A 22,575-nucleotide genomic window follows, 5' to 3' on the forward strand; every position below is an offset into this window, starting at 1 on the left:
GGGACAGAATAGCCATGGCAGAAGCCTGGCCCTTCCACAGTTTATTTTAAGCACTGAAAAGCCCCACACATTACAGGTCATTCAAAACGAAAGATTGGCTAGATTTTTTTTTTTAAAAAATATTGTTATTAAAGATTTCTTAGTTTACAAAAAATGTACATTGTCTCTTTTTTCAAGTTGCGTTTTCTACAGATCACTTTCATTTGTTGTGAGACATTACTGTTACATACAGTGTTAGGTTAGGAAGAAAAGAGGGAGAAAAAGGGGGAGGGGGAGTGGGGTGGGATCAGGTGACAATGCTTCTATTCTTCTACTTAGTGCAGTGGCGTAGCGTGGGGGATGCCAGGGGTGCCGGCCACACCGGGCGCAACATCTGGGGGGGGGCGCGAGTCCAGAGGGAAGGGACAAGTTCCTTCCTCCGCCGGGCTCCCCGCCGCCACCGCCAGCCTTGCGCCCTAGCGCGCGCGCCCCCCGCCGTCGCTGTGGCTGCTCTCCGCTCACTGCTCGCAGGAGGAGCAGCCGCTGAAGCAGCACTGACGCCGCCACCGACGCCTGGCCGGGCACGGGCAGCCTCTGCACCCTGCCGCCGCCGCCATCCCCTCGGCCCAGCCACAGGCGGCGGCTGCTTCTGCCTCCATCCTCCTCCGGGCAAGCAGCGTTGTTTGCGCGGCAGCGCCAGCGGCAACTCGCAGGTTAGGGATTGGGGGGGCGCAAATTACTTGCCTTGCCCCGGGTTAGGGGGCGCAAATTACTTGCGTTGCCCCGGGTGCTGACAACTCACGCTACGCCGCTGACTTAGTGTATGTGTGGGGTTTTGTGTCGGCGTCACTTTTACGGGACTATTCACTTGTTGTATTTCCTTGGTGGTGAGAGAGGTTGGGGGTGGCTTAGGGTGCAGTTGGTTGTCTTTGGTTGGCTGTAGTGAGATTTGTTTTTGTGTGTGAGTGGGGTATGTGTATGTGTGTTTTGGATCAGGTTAGCTAGATTGATTCGTATGCTGTCGGCAGATTCTTCTTGTTGTCTTGTTGAGCTGTGTATGTGATAAAGAGGAACCATACCAGGGTGAAGGCATCTTCTATTTGGCCCCATGTCAGTTTCAGTTTATTGCTTAGTTTTTCTAATAAGGCTGTTTTCCATACTATTTGATACCATGGTCCATGCTTACTCCTGACAGGTCTCTCCAGTGTCTGGCTATGATGCTTCTGGCTGCTGAGAGTAGGTGGGTTATCAGCTCTTTATGATGTGAGTGGGCATTATTATCTTGGAAGTTGTTTAGTGGAACCAGTTCTGGGGTGACTTCTAATACTTGCTTAGTTATTTTGCATATTTCTTGTATGATTGATGCCTTGATTGAAGGCTGCAGCCCATGCACTGGTAAGCTAGAGATTTGATTACTGGAACACACCCTACATGGGGCTTCCCTTGGGTCTGATCGAGACACTTCAGTCCATGCAAAATGCTGTGGCTAGACTGGTGATGGGAACAGACTACCACAAACACATGACACTGGTGTCAGGGATCTTTAGCTGAGATTCCTGCATAGCAGGGGGTAGATTAGATGATCCCTTCCAACTCTACAATTCTATTATTCTGAAAGCGAAAGTTTTTAAAGAATGCACACACACATGTATAGACACACACAGTATACAGTCAAACCTCGGTTTTCAAATGTCTCGGCTGTCGAACATTTCAGAAGCTGAACGCCGAAAACCTGGAAGTGAATGCTTCCATTTTTGAACATGCCTCAGAAGTTGAACGGCTTCCAAGGCGTGTTTCTCCATTTTTTCAATTGATTTTGTTGACCGGCAATTGCGCCTCGGTTGTCGACCGTTTCGAAAGTCGAACGGTCTTCCGGAACAGATTAGGTTCAACAACTGAGGTTCCACTGTACACACAAAAATATAATCTGTCTCCATATCCCAGATAATCTTGGAGTAACTCACAATTTAAATTCATAAACTTGCAAGCAGGGAAGCAGCAACCAACTCAACTCCATTAACTGCAACAGTTCAAATTGGTGCCTGTGCTGCAGCAGCTATAAGCTTGACCTGTGTGGGTCAAGTCATAGGGGGAGCTCTAATGTTTCACAGTTGTTTAATAATTAAGGACACAATTATCATTGGGCTCAATCTCAAGCAACACTGGATTTAATTGAAAGAAAATGGGCCTTAACAGCTTGAAGCAGTTCAATCTGTCAGATCAAAAGTGTGTGTGTGTGTGTGTGCGTGCGTGCGTGTATGTCTTAAGATCTGGTTGAATTCCCAGTTAAATATTAGCTAGTTTAAATAGTTCTCTCTGATAGTGATATGTATTCATAAAATCAGGCAATATAGTCAGATTAGTGACACTGGGAATCTTGCCCAGGCAAGGTTCTGAAGCTCCTTTCTCCCATATTGAACAAGTGTTCAAAGAGAACCTTGCTGTGCATTGCTGTACTGCCTACTTCTGTTCTGATTTTAGGGTTCCTTGTAAAAGAACTTTGCTTAAGGGAATGGCTTCACCTTTCTATCTTGTTTCTAAGTTGTTCAATATGCCTAACAAATCCATTAAAAACCTTGAAAACAACAAAGCGTAGAGGCACTGAATGGTTCAAGCACTTGTAACTTGTAAAGAAATCTGAAATGCCTTTAATTTATCAACTATGATAAATTATCAGTGCAGTGTGAAAAGTGCTCTCCTAGAAGCGAGAGGAAAGCAGTTTCAGAAAATTAGAGGTAAACAGATGTGCATTTGATCAGTCTAGTAGATCATCTATGAAGCTCTCCAAGCTGCTTGCATTGTTAACCTACAGCAGTTTCTTCATGAAAGTTCCACTTTCATTACAGTGGAGATATGTAATGATAACAGATGTTTCAACAGACTGGGGACACTGGCTGCTAGGTGTAATTTATGCAGTGGAACTTTTGAGAGTGTTACTCAAAATTCTGTTTTTAATTTACACTTGCAGTAGGTTGAAGCACATTTTTTTTAAGCATATGCCAGTTTTGTTGTCGTTTCCCTTTGCACGGGAGCAAATGCATCAGTGGGATGTATTGGCCTCACAGCTATTACAATACAATCAACGTAACTTTATGTTAAATGCTGCTGTTCATGCAGCTCTAAATTATTCATCCCAGGATTTGGAGAAGATGAGTCGTGTTGATGTGTGTGTGTTTAAAAAAATTAAATATTTCTCAGCACGGAATTGCTTTGCATCTTCAATCATTTAGCTTAAGGAAAGTGAGCTATTGCAAGCCAGCGGCATTACTGTGTGGGAGGTGAGTATCTTCTTAACTCTGTGTGAGATATTTCAGTCAAATTTCCAGCAATAGCTAAAGTTTACACAGTAGTCAAAAATAAGGGGTGGTATCTAATTGGTGTCCCTCTACTGATAGAAGGTATCTGTTTGGCTTGAACAGGAATTGAATCAAGTTTTGATCACTCCTCGCAGCACCAAAATCTGCTGTTGAAATACTCTGACCCTCTGGAGCAAATCTGGGCAGATTAGCAGGCAGTGAAATCTTTGAAAATTGCCTCCCTCCTAGGGAGGCAAGATGCCTTGAGTCAGCAAAGGGACACCAATTGGATAATTCCCAATGATGGGTGTTTTGGGGAAGTAAAAATACTGCTCACACATGCTAAACCTCAGAATCAGAGTTAGGACTTGATTTTAGGGAATAATTGCCATGCTCATTATTCTGTCTGGCATAGAAAGCATTACAACTGAAAAAAACAATTATGACAACTATTTAATTTTTAGATGTCTTTTCAGCAACACTTTGGTGACTGATAGCCACTTCACTCCAGGTGCTGCTGTGATGGGAACTCCAGGTAGCTCATTCAGGACTTATCCACACCAACTTTTTGCCCTGTGCTTTCTAGGCACAAGTTCATGCTTTCAAGCTCTGTGTCCAGACTCTCTTTTATACCTCAGAGCTTTCCCCATGAAAACCTGTTCTTTAAAACTGAAGTGCAACAAATGGGAATTTGGGTTGCACTCGCTCCAGTTCAGCGGTTTTCTCAGGGAAAGCTCCAGAACAAAAAAAGAGCACTCGGATACAGAGCTTGGAAGTGTAGACAGTGGAAAACTTACCTGGAAAATGCAGAGGAAAGGTACCGTAAGTGTGGAGAAGCCCTCCATTTATCAACACTGTCAGGGCAGGTAGTCACAGACCCTCAGAGAGAGACAAAAGCACTTTACAGCTGCTGTTGAAAGAAACTAAGCATTTGTCACTTGCAGTTGCCACATAGCCTGATAAAGAAAGGTCTCCTCACTTTATCATTGGGCAAAAATAGTAGCATGATATTTTCAGGGTCATTTTAATGGCAGCCGCTGGAAACAGAAAGGAAAAGATTGTCAAAAAATGGTACAGTGGTACCTTGGGTTAAGAACTTAATTAGTTCTGGAGGTCTGTTCTTAACCTGAAACTGTTTTTAACCTGAGGTACCACTTTAGCTAATGGGGCCTCCTGCTGCCGCTGCACCGCTGCTGCACGCTTTCTGTTCTCATTCTAAAGCAAAGTTCTTAACCTGAGGTAATATTTCTGGGTTACGGGAGTCTGTAACCTGAAGCGTATGTAACCTGAAGCATATGTAACCCGAGGTACCACTGTAGTTAAAATCATCATTTGTTTTATTTCAAGATTTTAAGAGACACATTTTCACACCCACCCACCCATGCATATATTGACATTAGTCTGTTTAATTAAAAAGGAATTACAGGAGATTTGCTCATTTTACTCCCTCATTTAATCTATTACAGAACACAAGCAGTAGCTGTTTGTGTAGTTTTCTGAAAAGTGAAGATATCCCATCTTTGGGAATTTTAAAGAAGAAATAAGCTGCTGTTGTTTTTATCGCCATGATAGGGCCTGTAATGTGTTCTTTAAAAGCTTTTGCTATATCTTTGTGAATACAGTAAAGCCACCAATACAATAGATTTTTATCATACTTTTTTTTGCTTCTTGATGCTTCTTCCTTTTGTGAAATACTTAACTTCTGCCATCCTGTTGTTATTTTTTTCCTCTTTTGTGAGTACTAAAAGTTTTCAAATGTACTTGAAGAACAAATAATATGGTGATATGTTCACTACTGGTTATTAACCAGAGAGTAATCTTGAATGGAGGAGGTTGCTGATGTGAAACAACCATAATAATGCTATCGACTTAATCCTGCTGGTGCCTAAGGTCTTTCTAATAGGATAATAAAACTGGAAAGGTGCTTTGGTTTCATTTTATACCTTCATTCTGGCACAATAAAACCCGTGTTGCAACTCAGCACCAAATGACAGGGCAGATGCCCTTAATGTGGAATTCCAGGCATGATAGCAGGTATACTAACAACTCCAACAGGAGAGGTACCCTTCTCCTTTGCTTCTTATTTACAGGGCTCCCCAGCATCAAAGCAGATTCTCAGTGCTGTGCACAAATACCAAGAAGTCAGATACCTTAGAGATGTGCACTCCAGTCATCTTGGCAGCATTTTGATTGTCATCATTAGATGACTGATACTTCTAATCACAGATGTTGTAAGAACTCTACCGGTCCTATAGGAGGTGATAGTTAGGCCAACATACCTTGCCCTATATTGGCACCATTATTTGTTGCACCTGCTTATTACAGTTGCCACACACAAACCTCAGCAGGGCTCAGAACTTCAGGGCAGCCACTGTAGCCATCTGAAGCTTTGAACTGTCCCAAACTTTCCCTCTCGGTAGACTGTTAATCAGCAACAATACCAGGTGGGTCACTGAACTGTAATACAAGCTAATACCTGTGATAGGTAGCTTGTACATCAGAAGATAAAATCAGAATTCAACATGTCCATAACGGATTGGAGAACTAGGCCAAAACTAACAAATGTAAGGTACTACACTTAGGTAGGAATAACCATAGTTTTGCATAAATGTTGTTGGATTTTAAAGTAAAGTCCTTTTACTTCAGTGTTGGAAAAGTGGTGGTGGTGTTTTTTAGAGAGTCCCTTAAAAACAAAACTAGTGAGTGGACCAGTTTTGGGTGCTTAGTAGCCAGCTTTCTGCACCTCAGTTACACCTCAGGGGAAGACATCATGAAGCATCTTCTCTCATGGGCTTGTCAGATCAAGAAGCTCAGGCAGACTCCAGGAGACATTCTTAATGGAAAAGGGGACAGACAGACAGCTGCACCCACCATAATTTAAGAGAAAATTTAAAGTGGTCTGCGGATGTTCAGAATAACTGAACCTCTTTTGCAAGAGAAGAAAACTAACATGAAATTGAAGAATGGTTCTTTGTGTAGCATTAATACTGTTTGTTATAAGAAGTCAGTTAACCTTGGTCCCAGGGCCTGAAGGAACATTATGCTGCACCATGTGCTTTGTCAGTGTCTGGATAGGAGATTGCCTGGGCACCCTGGGTAAATTTCCTTGAGTTATTAATGTAAGAAAGAGAATAGAAATCTAATAGGTAAATAATAATATTTCCATACCACATGAAGTAACTGAGCTATCATGAACCTCTTTTTATGTCCATCTCCCCTTTTTAATAATTTTATTGCATTTTTCAAAAAAAGAAAACCCCATCTGGTTGAGTTTTTACAAAATATATCATAGACATGCACAAGTAACAGTATAATAAAACATATGTTATTTCCTTACTTCAACCCATGAATAATGGTTACTAGAATACAAAAATACTTGGTTTAAAAGTTAATTTGTAATATGTGATGAATCTACTACCTGAATGGAGAAGCTAACCAGCATAGCTTCTGAGTTGCTGAATTGGGGGGGGGGGATTAGAGGAGACAAAAAGCCCTTAGCGCCATTGCAATGTCACAACCTGTGGCAGTTCTCTGGCACTTTGCCAGTGCTGCAGGCTGACGTAGGTCATTGCAGTGACACAACATCATGGACTGGCACTGCTATGCTGGAAAATATCCACCATCTCACTTGACATATATCACAAGGTAGCAGAATCATTACTCTGCTTTATGGTTACTGTCTAGTTGTTGTTTTTTTAACCAAAAAATATCTCTGTGCCTATATGCACTCAGTTTGCATTATGTTTTCTTGAAGAAAAATACCTGCACATTGTAGGCTGTTTTGGTAATGATTGCTTTAAGCAGCAATCCTATACCCACTCACTCAAGAGTAAGCCATACTACACTCAGCGAGACTTAACTTGTGCTTCGTCATGTTCGGGATCGCATAGTTAAAGTACATTGCAGATAATTGCACAGGAAGAGGAACTGGTACTGGACGGTGGAAATGAATGTACAGGGCCTATCTAATAAATCAATGAAATTTTGTAACATTTTCTGCAGAGCCAGAAATCTTTTTCCTTTATAGTAGCCCTGGAATTTCCAAACTGAATGCCATCTATGAATAGTCAGACAAATTACTGTAAAAATTATTTACCATATGTCAAAGAGATATGATCCATATTGCTTTAGGGCATGTTCAGTAAAACTTTTTGTCAGAATGGTAGCTCCTTTGCAAGTGAAAAGCAGCATTATGAGGGCAACATTGGACCTATATTTACAATGAGAGTGGGAAATCCAAATAAAAACATCACTGGAAACTATTCTTGATCATTACAGAGTCACATGTTTAGTACTTTAAAGTTTGCTTCCATAGCATGCTGCTTATGCAAAATAGTGTTCCTTAGGTGACTTATCAAATGATAATATGGTTTCGAAAAGTGGCTTGTCAGTTGAGATTTTACAATTTTATGTCTGCATCTCATCTCAAACAAAGGTAAATTTTAGGTAGTAAACATGATATTATAGTTCCCAGAACTGGAAGTTTCTATGTGTAGATGCTCCTGACTGAATGCTCCCAGAGGAAATTATACTGGCTATAATATAGTTAAAATGTGTTAGATTTGCACACTATTATCTCTACATTTCCTCAGTATTCATCGTGCCTCCATCAAAATATTTCTTATTTTTTTAAAAAAAAAACAAAGTGAAAATCATTTGAGTTTATGTCATTCTTGACAGTCTTGGGTCAAGCTGTATCTTGTTAAATGTGTGTTCCTTTTACTGACAAGTGAGAGATGCCTAGAGAGAGAGGGGGCGTTTCATTCCAGTTCATCCCTTTGTTTACAGCTGATGGTGCTGCTAGCACTCTTGGCACACCTCTGGATGAATGTCACAGAGTCTTTGTCACTTCTGGATATTGCTGCAAAAAGCTTTCCCATATTCGCTTTCTCCAAACGTGCAGAAAGCTTTTATCTCCAACATGCAAAGCCTTGATCTCCAGGAGTAGCTTGTTGGTTTGACTGGGTAACTGAGGCCACACGGTGGCAGAGGCCTCCAAAAAGCTGTGAGGCTGAAATAATTCGCATGCCGTTAGCTGACCAAGTAATTTTCAGATTGGTAGAATGTTGTGAGCCATCTTCTCTGTACTAGTCCATTAATCCAGACAGACTAACACATCATTATCAAAACCTCTGTTTATGTTGCCTTAAATAAAAGTATTAGGCTAATGCATATGGGTTTTGCTGCACATAGGAGGCTTTCTGATCTCTTGTGAAAAACCTCATGAAATACCATCATGAGATACTGCTTGCGTACAGGCAACAAAATATATTTTGATTATATCAGGTGTAATAAAAGGTTCACACATGTTCCATGCAGGTAACATAAGTTGGAACCTGACGTCTTCTTAATTTCCACTTTCACGTATTTGGAAAGGAAGCCATATCCATCTTTCAAAGTCAAATGACATTGTGCATTTTGTACATGAGTATCCAGACCTGAGACTGAAATGCCATCAGGAATTAGCCCAGACAACCAATGGCTAAGATTTATGGTTGTAACCAGCTAAATTCCACTCAGATCAGACACATTGTAATGAATGGACCTGAGTCCATTAGTTTCAATGGATCTACACTGAGTTGGATTACATTGGGATAGAGCCTCTAGCTTTTAATGGCTCTTTAGGTTATGTTGTTAAATATGCCATGTTTCGCATTTTGTGAGTTCCTGACATTATTTAACAATCTAGAGTTGTGGTGCTTTGGCTCCATGTAGGTAGAACACATGTAGGTATGAAAAAGAACCTATTTTTGTATGCTGTCATAAAGAAGTACATATGTCACAGGCATGCTTATATGTGATATCCCTTTATTTCAGAGCCTTGTATACTATACCAAAAGTGTTTGAAGTATCCTTCCTGTAAAGCTTGCCTTACTTACATTTTGTTCACTTTCTGCTGAGACACAAAATCAATTGATTTAGGTTAGAGTTAGCTCTAGAAATTGTATGTAAAGCCTCGTCCAAATAAATCTACTAAATGTTATCCTTATTTCTTGGAACTCATATGAGCTTGGTTAATAATGATGATCTACTACTACCTGTGCAATGTTGCTATCCAAATGTATAACTTGATGCATTATAGAATAGATACATGTGAAACCTGATTATAGATCAGGGGTCGGCAAGGTTTACTGCCATGGGCTGGATCACTCCTATGGAGATCATCCGGGGTCGGACTGGCACAGCACGGCACTGGAAATTGCTTCTGTGCATGTCCGCAGTGCCGGAAATTGCTTCTGCGCATGCCCAGATGCAGAAAATCGCACCTGCGCTGAAGCGATTTTCGGCGTCTGGACATGCGCAGATTTGATTTCTGGTATCTGGGCATGCGCCACTTGGCGAGTCCCCGCGCCATGCTGCGCCAGTTAAGCGCAGCATTCAGGGGACTCACCGAGCAAGCAGTTCGGTTCAGGGGCGGCTCCTGGACCAGTAGAACGGTCTTTGTGGGACACATCTGGCCCATGGCCCGCACGTTGCCGACCCCTGTTATAGATCATTCACTTTGTGTTTAAGGCTTCATCTGTAATTCTGGTTCACTTTTCTCTTGAATACAAACATATATTTTATTCTGTTAGTAAATGTTAGCAGTTCAAGCTCTGAAATGTTTTCAGGTTTACAAGAACACCAGCCCTAATGTGCAACAAAATTAAATGTATAGAGTATAAGTAAATGAAAGGAAAACAGTGGTTTACAGAACACTTAGGCATACATTGGGTACAGTTCAATTAATGAACCATAGTTATAGAAGCCCTGCGCAATGCACTTGCACAATGGGACTTCTCCCTCCTGCCCCTCCCATGTACCCCCATAATTGGGGAAGACCTTTAGAACAGTGTGCAGGGGAAGCTGGTCTCATTCCATTGGCAAGCTGATGTGCTTGCACAGATGGAACACTTATAATGGCACAGTGTTGAATTCCACCCATTGTCACATTCAGAAATGCACTACATTTAGAAATATTGAATCCCTAAAAATCTGCACAAAACCAACTCTGTCAGCATCTTTCGGTAGGCTTTGAATCATTTCACAAAGTAAATCTATCACAGTGCCAATGGATGTGAAATGTGCCTGATTTTCATAGTTGAATGTGCTTATTTATTAATCAATTTCTGTATTCACTTTTATAGATTAAAAAAATCAACAGGAATTTCCCCGTAAACCAGCAGGTAAGAGAAGAAAAAATATATTTTGAAACCTTAATATCCAATTGTTCTGTCTCTGGCGAAATAAGCTTTCAATCATCATCTGAAGGCCTTCTTCATATGTTCCCCTCTACTAGAGGTCTGGAAGGATGGCAACATGAGAATGGGCCTTTTCTGCAGTGGCTCCCAGTTTGTGGAATGCTCTCCCCAGGGGGGCTGATCTGGTGCCATCATTATATATCTTTAGGCACCAGGCTGACTCTTTCAATAGTGTGTCCCATTTCACAAAATTAAAAGCCAGAAGGACTATAGACAACACAACATTCAGAGATGCTTCTGAATTTCACACTGGATTTTGGAGTCCTAAATTATTTGGTGGCATTTCCAAGTTGTACACTGCAATAAAGGTAAACTTGATCGCACGCATGATAGTTTCAAGTTTTGTGTGTATTGTGTTTTAATTATGCAAACTGATAAAACACCTCAAAAAAGAAAAGTTAAGTTGATTCTAAATATGGCTGCATAAAAACATAAATGCCTTAGTAAAACACTATACAAAAAGCATCTTGATGCACTCTTACATACCATTGCTTCAAGATTGCTCTTTTGCAGACATAGAAAATGTGTATGTATTGGTAAGGTAGGTAGAGGGAAATACACAAATAAATTGATGGAAAGAAAGCCACAGAAAATTGCACATGGCCTTCAAGTTCCTGGTTTCTTTTAAGAAATTCTCATTGTCAAAACAAAATCCTAATTAGACCAGAGTGAACCAGAGGAACAAAAAAGGTACTGCAGAATGCCTCTAATACATAAAAAAGTATGTCATTCATAAAATTTAAGCAGATTGTTGTGATCTAGACATTGCATAGTACTGGATTCTTTTTATTTTTTATTTTTTATAAATAATTTTTCTTAACCAGCCAATCAAATCAAATTAAATCACATCACATAAGTTCCAAATTACAAAGTCGAATTTTAAATTTTGTTGGGGGTACCCATATTTCAAGATCCAAAGGGGGATTCTGATCATCTTCTTACTACTGCATTAATGTCCAAATCAGACCAAATCAGTCCAAACAGAGTTCATAATTCTATCCAATCTTATCTTGCTGTTTCCACATCACATCTTGTTCATATATTTTCTCTTTTTTCTTTATGATCTCTTCTGATAGTCTCCTTAAGCCGATAAACATCAATATTAATCCTGTGTGAATTTTTCCATTCTTCCAATCATCAAATCGAGATGGTTTTCATATATCATCACCTTCATAGATAACATCGCTCTTTCCGTCATTATCTCGCAAAACTGTCGCTCTTGAGTCCCTCTGAGGAGTTTCACCCACAGTATAAAAGCAGCTCTATTTCTCTATTTCTCCTCCTAGACTCAAAACCTCCGACAGAACTTCCCAATATGGCGACGGCAATTTTAACTGCATCATTCCAGAGCTCTTGTACATTCCACGCTCTTCTTAAAACATGCTTTGGTTCGAAAGTTTATCTCCACACAGTCTTAAATCCACAGCTTAAGTCCTTAAAACGACATTTATGACTCGTGAGGGGAGGGGATTCTTGTTTAATCACATAAGGAAAGAAAGGAAAGTTTTTCCCCCCTCCCCCATCAGTCATTTGCCATACCGTATCTTGGCGTATCTTCTCATGATTTATTCTTGTCTTGTTTTATCAGAGATCCCTTCTGTTAGCAGTCTTTTACTCCCCCTTCTTCGTTGAAATATGTGCAATTAGCTTCATCCAAATTGTTTCTTTTGAAGTTCTTGCAGCTAGTGGCGTGGATCAGGGACGGCGTCCAGGAGTGCCGGAATCCCACAGGAGGGCTTTGTGCCTAGTGCCCCCACCCCCCACAAATTCGGGGGTGGTGTAGGGCACAGCAGGCAAGGGCAGTCCCTCCCACCATCCGGGGGGGGGTAAGGAGGCTAATTACCCCCATCATAGCCTCCAAATTACCTTGTGTGGGTCGGTGAGATGTTATTGTCAGCCATCTTCTGATGCGCCCCCTAGTGCCCCCCCTGCATAGTACTGGATTCAGCATATAAGGTTGTTTCTTCCATGAGCTGTTTGCATGGGTGAAAATAGCTGGTAGCTCCTCTTTTTGTATGGAAGAGTGTAGGGTCATGAATTTTAATTATTGTCTAAGTGTTGCATATAGTTACATTGCATATAATTTGGATTTATACCCAAAATAACAGCAAAAAAATAATAATCAGAATTGGGTGGTATTGTAAAGGTGTTCATATTTTTTAAAAATTACGTGGATTGAAGGCAGGAAACTACAGGGCACCTTGATGTCATGTTGTGATGTCATATGCTAGAGAGGAGGAGTTAGATGTGTGGCTGTTGTTTTCAAGGAAAGCTGTCATTTAAAATACTGCAAGGATCCAATGAAAGGTCTTTTGGTTCTTTCCTTTTTGTCTGTCTCTCTCTTTTAAAAATGTCTAACCCTGAAACTCCTGATAACCCAATTCTGAAAGAATTGCTGTTTCAAGTTGTTGTCTCCATAAAAAGCTATTGTCTCACTTGTTCTGTCTGGATTTCTTTCAACTTAGCTTGTTTATTCACATGTTTTATTTCGTTAAGTTATATATGAGTCTTCTTTTAGCCCCTCAAACGCCTCCTCAGTTATTATTATAAACACCTTGTGATTCATTCTATAGCATGAATTTTCAAGCTTGGTAATAGATCTCCAGATACTGTCCTGAGGCAGAAGGAGCTCACCATCTGAAAGCATTACAGCACTAGAGGGAAATGATAGAGGGGGAGGGAAATTTCCATTTCTTTCCATGAAAGGAGGCTCCAAGAGCACTGCAATTAGAAAATGTCAAGGTGACATATAAGGGCTTCTATATTTGGTCTGCCAAGTTAGGACAGAGAAACGCAGGTGTGCTTCATTTTCTTGGAATTCATCACTGCTGAGCAGCTGTTTATCAGTGACAGAAAATGTCAGTACCTGGGAGAGATAGGAACAGTAATAAGTGGTGGTGAATTCGGAAAGTTAATGTAAACATTTTCTTAAAAATAAACAGATGCACAATTTAATCTCCTCCAGGTTTCCAGATCCTTTTTGCGTTGACCATCCCCTTCCTGTTAGTTGTTATTTTCTGAACCAGATACAAACAACACTCAAGCTGGTCAGGCATGCTGGATTTTTGCTTTTGCGTAGTGAGCTTTCAGTCTGGTATCCTTTTCCTTTCGGAAGATGACTTCTGTTAATCTCATAATGCAGAGGTTTCTGAGTCCACGGCTCCCTTGACCAACTGCATCCTTTCTGTGGCAGCCCTGTGGGGCTTGGGAGCCCAGTTATGTCACCCCTTGCATGCAGAGCTGGCAGCCTCCCACCCTTTTTCAAAACCCTCCCTTGTGGAGTCTTCCCTCAGCCTCCTCTCCTCTTCTCTTCTCTTCTCTTCTCTTCTCTTCTCTTCTCTCCCCTCTCCTTGGCAGTCCTCCAGGCAGCCACTGCTGCCATCCCTGGTCTCTGAGCTGCCCCACCCCACCCCAAAGAGAGGTGCCTCCTCACACTGCCCCATAGGAGCATGGGAAGCACCCCCAGGCCTGGCCCAGAGGCTCTTTCTGCTTGGGGAGCTTATAGCCAGGGCTGCCGCAACAAGCAGCTGTGCAAGCCTTTGGGAGGCAGAGATGCAAGAGGGCATCAGAGGAGGAGCTTCCCTGGAACTGAATGGAATGCGAAGCAGTAGGTCAGAAGTCATTTACCCACAGGTGCCTCATGGGTGCGTACCCTAAATGCCACATTGTGACAAAATGACAGGCAGTTGGAAGCCAAATTATCCACATATGGCCCAAATCAAATGGTAGAGAGTAGGCAAGAGGTGTACTCCAAGGACAATGAAAGGTACTCTTAAATTCCTACTAACCCCCCCCCAGAGGTGTCTGGGTAATCATACCCAGCTTAAAGGGTGGGTGGGTCATTGCAAAAGCACAGGATGAGGAAGATGAGATGAGCCATATAAAGAAGAGCAGCCACCCTCACCAATGACATGATTCCCTCCCCACACCTCCTCCTCACGCAAGAAGGCCAAAAACCCTCCTCTGAGCAAGATAGGGTTAATTTGCTCCTCCATAAGATAGTCACCTGGCATTAGCAATAATTCCACCCAACCCCTATGGGCAGTGGGTGGGGTGTATGTGCTTTCTTGGGCTCGTTCTTTTGAACAATTAGGACAGAGATTTACTAAAGGTCTAGAGGCAGTCATCTCCCTCAGCTACCAGGTGTTGAGCCAGCCTTCTCCACTAGAAATTATAACTGTGTTTATGCAATTTGTTTAATGTGCTTCACATGTGTTGTCTCAGTAATTTTTGCAACAGAACTTTAAGGCAGGTTAGTGTTATTATCTTCATATTGCAGATGTAATGCTGTAGCTGGGGAAAGCGGCTTGCCTGAAGGCCACCTAATTCTTGGTGATCCCTCCACTGCATTTTGTAGAGACATATCAATCCTACATCTTTGTAGAGCAGAAATTCTAACATTATTCATAGACTTCAAAGGCTCTGCTTTCACTAAGCATTATATAATAGACTTTGAACAAGAGCAGATGCTACTTTTAACAATGCACCTCTGCACAGATTTTCCTTGTGAGAATTCTTGCACTCATCTTCAAATAAACCAGCATTCACGTATCCCATATATGAAAAATGAGGTTGCGATTGTCTTAGAAGTCTTGTTTGACTGGTCATCTGTGCAGTTACAAATCATTTCAGTGTATCCCACTGATCTTTCCTGGCATGTGGGCTTCCTCTTTTTTTCTCCTGGTGGTCAAAGGACAATGATGGAAGATATTTGTCCCAGCCCTTAGCACATACCCAGGATGGCTCCAAATCTGAGCAGTAGCTGCCTTGAGTCCTGGTCTGAGCTTTCTAGAGAGTTCCATACTATGGCCTGCATATGCATGGAATCCACTGACTGCACAAACAAGACCAAAGAGCAAGGGTTAAAGGTGAGCAGTACATATTTGGGGGATGTCAAGTAAGGTATTAAAATGCAGGCACTTGGGGTTACCATTCCTAACTCAGCCCTTGTCACTTCAGCAGACCACATTTATTGTCCCCCTTGTGTGTGATTTGAGGATCCATTTGTAAAGAGGAGCAAAGCTATCAGGGACAAGATGATAGGACAGTATTTATCTGACTGATAGACATCTGTGTTGAAGCTGACTACATACAAATATTTTCACTGTGAAATAATAAGCTCCAAGGAGACATTATTCATATTATAACTCTTTGCAGAGCGGTAAAATTAAAAATGAGCGCTGAAATAAAATATTAATGTTAGGGTTTTAGGCATTTAGTGGGATCAGTTACATATTGAAACAATTGTTTCCATATATGTTTCTAATACCTAAAGAAGAAGGGAAATGTATGGCCACGTGTGTGGGTGTCTCTCTGTCTGTGTGTACATTCACACACTGCTTTGAGATATTTGACTCTATATAGAGATAATTGCTTCAATTCTCCATAGTTGTTTCTCAAAAAATTTTAACTCAGCATCTCTTGACAGACATCAATGGAATTTTTTTATGTCTTAGAATATACTTGCCCCGTCACCATCTGTTGTCACCAAACAGATTTTTGATCAGGCTCATCACGACGAGGAAGGCACTAGGTTGAAACAACTATTGCTAAGTGTGTATAAAAACGCATAGGGGAGCTGGGTTCTTGCTGTTAAATTAAGCAGAAGTGCACACCAGGGTGTCAATTACGCTGCGATAATTCCCTCATATTGCCCTGTCAGCTGTCTGTGCAACTAAGCATTGATTATTTTCGCAACTAATGTTTGATTATTTTTGCATTGATTTGAGCTGAGAATGCCTTTGTTATTACATGTTTACTTGGTTTTATTTAAAGGAAGAGAATTCCCCAAAGAGAGTTGTAAAGGAAAAAGAGGTAAAAGAGATGTAATGTAATTCATTCTCATTACTGCTTTAGATTCTTCTGAGAAGCCTTATTTCTTCAGTCTGGGATTCTTTAGGTTTCTCATGTTTTGAGAATGTATGCCTTTCTTGTTGTCCTTCTGCACTGTGTCCCATGTTACGTGGCAAGTGTTTGAGAAGCTTTTAGGCCGAATGTGTGTAGCAATTCCCTTTCCTGGCTTTTTTAAAAAAACACAGTGCATGTTTCTCTGTCTGCAGGAACAGTGCAGGGTCCTGGTAGCCAGTTGGTTAGCTGAGCAAGTGGGCTTTCCTACAGATGGTCAGCTTGAATGCTTGTTGTGCACGTTGGCATGCAATGCATGCTGTATTCATGCAAAGACGGTTAAGGTAAATTAAGAGAGCTGCTGGAAATGCCAGGTAGAAGGAATGGTACATTAGCCAGCTTCCCGAATCTGAAGGAAACTCAATAGGGATTGGTGGAAATCCAGAGAGAAAAGCATGGTTTTGTTGCTGCTGCTGTTTGAAATTTTAGAGTGTAACCTAGCAGTTCTGTCAATATCCACTTCCATGTGATAGTTATACATAGCAAAGTCATGCTATTGTGAGCCATGCACTTGCGTCTAGATCTCATTGAAATATCCTTGAGATGTGAGCAGCTTTCATCTGCTACGGTGGGTGCATATTAGCAGCTTTGCATTTCCTTGACCATGATTATATTTAGAGTTGGGTCTCATATACATCCACTGTAAGGATGAAGGGACAAAAACCACTTGAAAATTAGCCCGGCTGAATTGATTCAAAATAATTTTAGTAGGCACAGTTTAGGCATTCCCAGTACAATTCTATTCATGGTCACAGAACTAATAATTCTTGTGTTTAGAATGTGAAAACATTGAGTAAGCCTAGATGAATGTTATTCCTTAGGAAACTGTATAAACTCCATAAATTAATTGGAACTGATGATGTAGACATTTTAAGCACAGCTATGCATAACACTTAAGTTTTACAGAAGGATGTTAAAATTTAGTTTATAGAAATCATGAAAAAATGTTTTATTATTGTCTGCTCTATTTCTGGTCAAACAATATTTCTTAACATGCCATGGTATCTTTATCCCTAAAGTATTTTGTGGAGTGTTAGATGTCTAGCTGCACACTCACCCAAGAAGACAGTATTTTGACAGTATCCATTTGATATTCACTCTTTAGATTCACCCGCAGCAAAGTAGTTCAAACAAATTCCAAAAAGATGTATCATGTATGCATAGGATGTTCGCTGCAAATTTCTAAGATGACATTCTGTTGATCTGGCACTGATATCTTGTCAGTTCTGCTGTTCATCTCCATAAGCAGAATCTTCCAACAACCTAAGTATAACTATATTTATGCTTGAAGGTGATAATACCTGTAAAAGCATTCTGGGCTTTACTCACTCAACACTTCCCCCCCCCCCACATCCCCGATTCAAATATTGTTATCTTGTTATGGCAGGTTTGTTGTCATAGGATATTATTCTTCTATGCAAGAACAAAGAAATCTAAGATATTTCAGACTCACACCCTTACTGATCATCTTGGACCATTGATAGGACATTTATCTATGAAATTGCATGCCATGCTCTTCTGTATTCCTTTAATGTGAAAAGTTTCGGCACATAGGCAATAACCGTAGGGGTGGTGATGCCAGGATAAAACTGCCATGGAAATAGACTTCTTTGAAACCCTTCTTTGAAAAGCATACAATACTTGTCTCCTAGTTTTCCCGCTCCTGTTGTTTTTATCTTAACATCAAGAGCTGAAATTCAGGAAGGCATTTGATTTTTATACTTATTTTATTGCAGTATGGTAAAGCTTTCAGCATCAACTAGTGAATGGAAATAATGTTAACTTTCATATTATAATTTACAGGGGATCTGGCATTGGTTTACTTTCTCATTATATTAGAGTATTGAAGATCTGTCAGGTAATAATGAATACATTCAACCTAGTGCCCCATACCTCCAAATATATAGCCTAACATAACAGTCATGCTGTTTATTATGGGAGCTCGGGGAAAGAGAAAGTATCAGAGCCTTAAATCAATGCAATTTAAAGTCTTTGTTATTGATCAGTTCATGAAACATGGTGTACATCCATCTATAGCTTCATCTAGCTTATAGAAGTTGTACTAGTCAAACTACCTGCTCATGTGAGCTTTGTCCAAAGCTCTCGATATGTCTCAGATGTTAGGACTGTATACTTAGGAATAAAATTAGGAAATATAAATTAAATAATGATAAAACATGAATGAATAAAGTACTGCCAAGTGTTTGACTCTCTCAAAAGCCTTTAAGATAATTTCTGTCCTCGGGTTTAGATAGATAGACATGTTTTTGAATTTCCATCCTGGCAAATCTTACCTCCCTCTGCCTCAAACTCCCTTCCTCACATTGCAGAGCAGCATAGATACATTTGCAACTAAGATTTTGGAAATTTCTAGGGCAATGGAAATGGCAATGTGTATTCCCATTGTATGATTCCTGAAAAATATATCTCCTTCCCTGTCTTTGAAATATTGTCTGAAAATCTTAGAAGAACATGTGTCCCATAGCTAACATTGAGAATTTCAAAATACCATGTATTCTGTTTAAGCATACAGTTCACTCTTTCGTAGTGTGCAATAGGGTATAAACATGCTTATCTTCATATGGACTGTGCCCATTGTTCAGTAGGTTTTTACAGCAATCTCATATAAATCATTTAATCCACCTGAGGATTTGATAGACTCTTTGAAATCTGTTTTGAGCTGTGTTCTTAAGTGTAATTAGCCTTCAAGCTCACAGTTTGGCCTTGAGTTGCAAGTCATGATCTCTCATCCTGACTTATCCCAGAAGGCAGTCGTGAGGATAAAAAGCAGCTCAGATGAAGTGCAGAATACAAATTCCACTATGTCTTTAGTGCATAAAATATGCAGGTAGTTAAGGATGCTGCATAAGAGACAGAATGCAAAAAGAGAGGGGGGCAAAAAAGAAAATTCTCTTCCTTAATTCTGTAGTGTAGGGAAGTTTTGTCAATTTCAGTTTGGTGGGCAAGCTTGAAGCAAAGTGGATGGGGGTGCAAAATACGGAGAAGGGTGTTTGAGCAGGCAGAAAGAGTGTTTCCCAGTAACCACAACCAGTCAAGAGGTATCTGGGATTAGAGGGCCAGTTTTGATCTTCAGACAGAGCATATCTATGTGGGGTTGCCAACTTTACTGGTAGGGTTTCTGTATGTTTCAAAAGAGGTGGATCACCTGCATCCCTCCCATTTTTTTCAGGACTCCCAATTCATATCCAATGGTCAGGGACCAGGAGAGTTGTAGTCCAACAGCATCTGGAGGGCCACCCCTTTTGAACAGTTGTCTGTATCTATACTAGGAAAAGCTATATCTGTCTTGCCTCCACTTCCAAAATGGCAATTATGGTTGCATCTCCTCTTTTACAATTTAAGCTTTGCTTACTAAATTAAATTAGATATCTCTTGCTTCACAGCCCTACAGTTCTCCATTGCCTCACTCTTGAGCATATTGATTTGAAAAACTCATTTCAAATATGAAAATGCTGTATTTCATATGGATTTTTTTCCAAATTTTACCAGTAGCAACTTGGAATAACTAGAACTTATGTACTAAAGGTGCATATGTAGGTGAAGTCACACTTATTTCAATGGATTTGTACATAAGCTCAGACATAGGAGGTTGTTACAGCACAATAACACAATGAAATTAAGATAATAAGAAGTTCAGCTGCAATTCTGTGCAGATTTGTCTGAAAATAAGCCAAAAATAAAATATGCCTTCCTGGATCAGACCAAAGGTCACACAAGACGCTTCTGGGAAACCCACAATGAGAATATAAAGGATGTTCCTAGCAACTCCTACTGAGTATAATACTGCCTCTGATATTTGAGGTGACATAGAGCGATATGATTTAATTTGTCATTGATAGTTTTGCTCCATGGATTTATCTAATTGCCTGTTGGTCATCGAGCTTCATGTCCACCTGTTTGGGAGCCATTTCCTTATCTCATAGCCATCAACAGATGGTAAATCACTTTGCAGTGTAAGCACTTTAACTTAATCAGGTCATTAGGACTCTTATTCTATTTTGAAATGAATGTTAGATTTTTGTGTGAAGTTTAAAGAATCTGAAAGTCATACTGCTGTATATGCACACAAACAGTTTATTCAGTGCTGCTGTAAAGAGGGGCTAGGCCACATAGATAAATGAGAACATATATTTTAAGCTGCAAATGATCTAGCAACAGCTTCTGTTCCAAATCTACAGCTGCCCTCCCATTTATCTTCAACCCTTAAATACTAAATTTTACAGCCTGTGTATGGCAGCCTCATCTATCTTTCACATCAACCTTCTGGAATCATGAAATGCATTTCTGAGAAGGATCCATTGTGCGCTTTGCAGGAAGGAAAATATTATCCCATGTTCAGCTGCCAGGGAAGGTGCTTAGAATTCATCAAACTTTTTTTTTTTAAGTTGTTGGGAAATCAGTATATGTTGCTTGTGGGTTGGCTGAACAAAATTATAGAAGACAGGATAGGCCAAACTGGGAGTTCCTCTCTGCTTTAGTGGGCATTTTAGAATCATAGAATCATAGAGTTGGAAGAGACCACAAGGGCCATCGAGTCCAACCCCCTGCCAAGCAGGAAACACCATCAGAGCACTCCTGACATATGGTTGTCAAGCCTCTGCTTAAAGACCTCCAAAGTAGGAGACTCCACCACACTCCTTGGCAGCAAATTCCACTGTCGAACAGCTCTTACTGTCAGGAAGTTCTTCCTAATGTTTAGGTGGAATCTTCTTTCTTGTAGTTTGGATCCATTGCTCCGTGTCCGCTTCTCTGGAGCAGCAGAAAACAACCTTTCTCCCTCCTCTATGTGACATCCTTTTATATATTTGAACATGGCTATCATATCACCCCTTAACCTCCTCTTCTCCAGGCTAAACATGCCCAGCTCCCTTAGCCGTTCCTCATAAGGCATCGTTTCCAGGTCTTTGGCCATTTTGGTTGCCCTCTTCTGGACACGTTCCAGTTTGTCTGTGTCCTTCTTGAATTGTGGTGCCCAGAACTGGACACAGTACTCCAGGTGAGGTCTGACCAGAGCAGAATACAGTGGCACTATTACTTCCCTTGATCTAGATGCTATACTCCTATTGATGCAGCCCAGAATTGCATTGGCTTTTTTAGCTGCCGCGTCACACTGTTGGCTCATGTCAAGTTTGTGGTCAACCAAGACTCCTAGATCCTTTTCACATGTACTGCTCTCAAGCCAGGTGTCCCCCATCTTGTATTTGTGCCTCTCATTTTTTTTGCCCAAGTGCAATACTTTACATTTCTCCCTGTTAAAATTCATCTTGTTTGTTTTTGCCCAGTTCTCTAATCTGTCAAGGTCGTTTTGAAGTGTGATCCTGTCCTCTGGGGTGTTAGCCACCCCTCCCAGTTTGGTGTCATCTGCAAATTTGATCAGGATGCCCTTGAGTCCATCATCCAAGTCGTTGATAAAGATGTTGAATAAGACTGGGCCCAAGACAGAACCCTGTGGCACCCCACTAGTCACTCTTTTTGTCGGCTATCTTTCCAGTACTACTGAGCCACAAACTGAAATGTTCCGAACCACCTGCCTCTTTGTGATCCCTCAAGCTTCCTGCTTTCAGTACCTCTCAGGTTGTCCCCTCCTCTGAGGTGTGGCCAGTTTCTCACTAACAGGAACCAAGATCTAAGTAGTCTTCTGTGCCTTCCCTGGGGGGCTCTTGGGCAGGCAGCTTCCACCACTCTTCCCCATCCTGCCAGTCCCTGACACTAGCTGTTATTGATAGCCTTATCCCCATGAATGTTTCTACTCTCTTTTGACATGCAGAGTGACACTGCTTCCAGTACATACTTCCCTGGCCTTCCTGTATAGTTTTAATCTATGTAATTGGTTTTATTTCCTTTTATGCATTTTTATTTTTGCAAAGTGTTTGAGTTTATTTTATAACAAGTGAGGCCTTTTGTTCTTTATAGCATAAAGAAAGCAAAATCTTATGACCAAAGCTTGATTTAATAAAACCAGTTCAGGAGCTCAGCTAGTCTTATAGCTGGGTTGCTTTAGACAAGTCAATCTTCCCATGGTGGTTATTAGAAGGAATGAAATAAATAAGAAAATGCTTGTAAATTGTAATGCACATACCTACAGCATACACAGAGATGTAAAGGAGCAGAGCCCCATATAGCATAAAACCCAC

At 40.8% G+C, this 22,575-nt stretch overlaps 1 protein-coding gene across 4 annotated transcripts in view; it reads left to right on the plus strand.

The window, feature by feature from the left end:
- The window catches only part of SNTG1 (syntrophin gamma 1), a 229,955-nt gene that overhangs the window by 161,242 nt on the left and 46,138 nt on the right, over positions 1–22,575 (plus strand). For all 4 annotated transcript variants that reach the window (XR_014222181.1, XM_082233854.1, XM_082233853.1 and 1 more), the window contains one exon: positions 10,403–10,441. Coding sequence is in view for 3 of the 4 variants with exons in the window: in XM_082233854.1 (XP_082089980.1) it covers positions 10,403–10,441 (39 nt within the window). In the remaining variant the exon portion in view is untranslated. The remainder of the gene's footprint in view (positions 1–10,402; positions 10,442–22,575) is intronic.

The sequence above is a fragment of the Podarcis vaucheri genome (genome assembly GCF_965113315.1).
Source record: "Podarcis vaucheri genome assembly, chromosome: 8".
Taxonomy (NCBI): Eukaryota; Metazoa; Chordata; class Lepidosauria; order Squamata; family Lacertidae; genus Podarcis; species Podarcis vaucheri.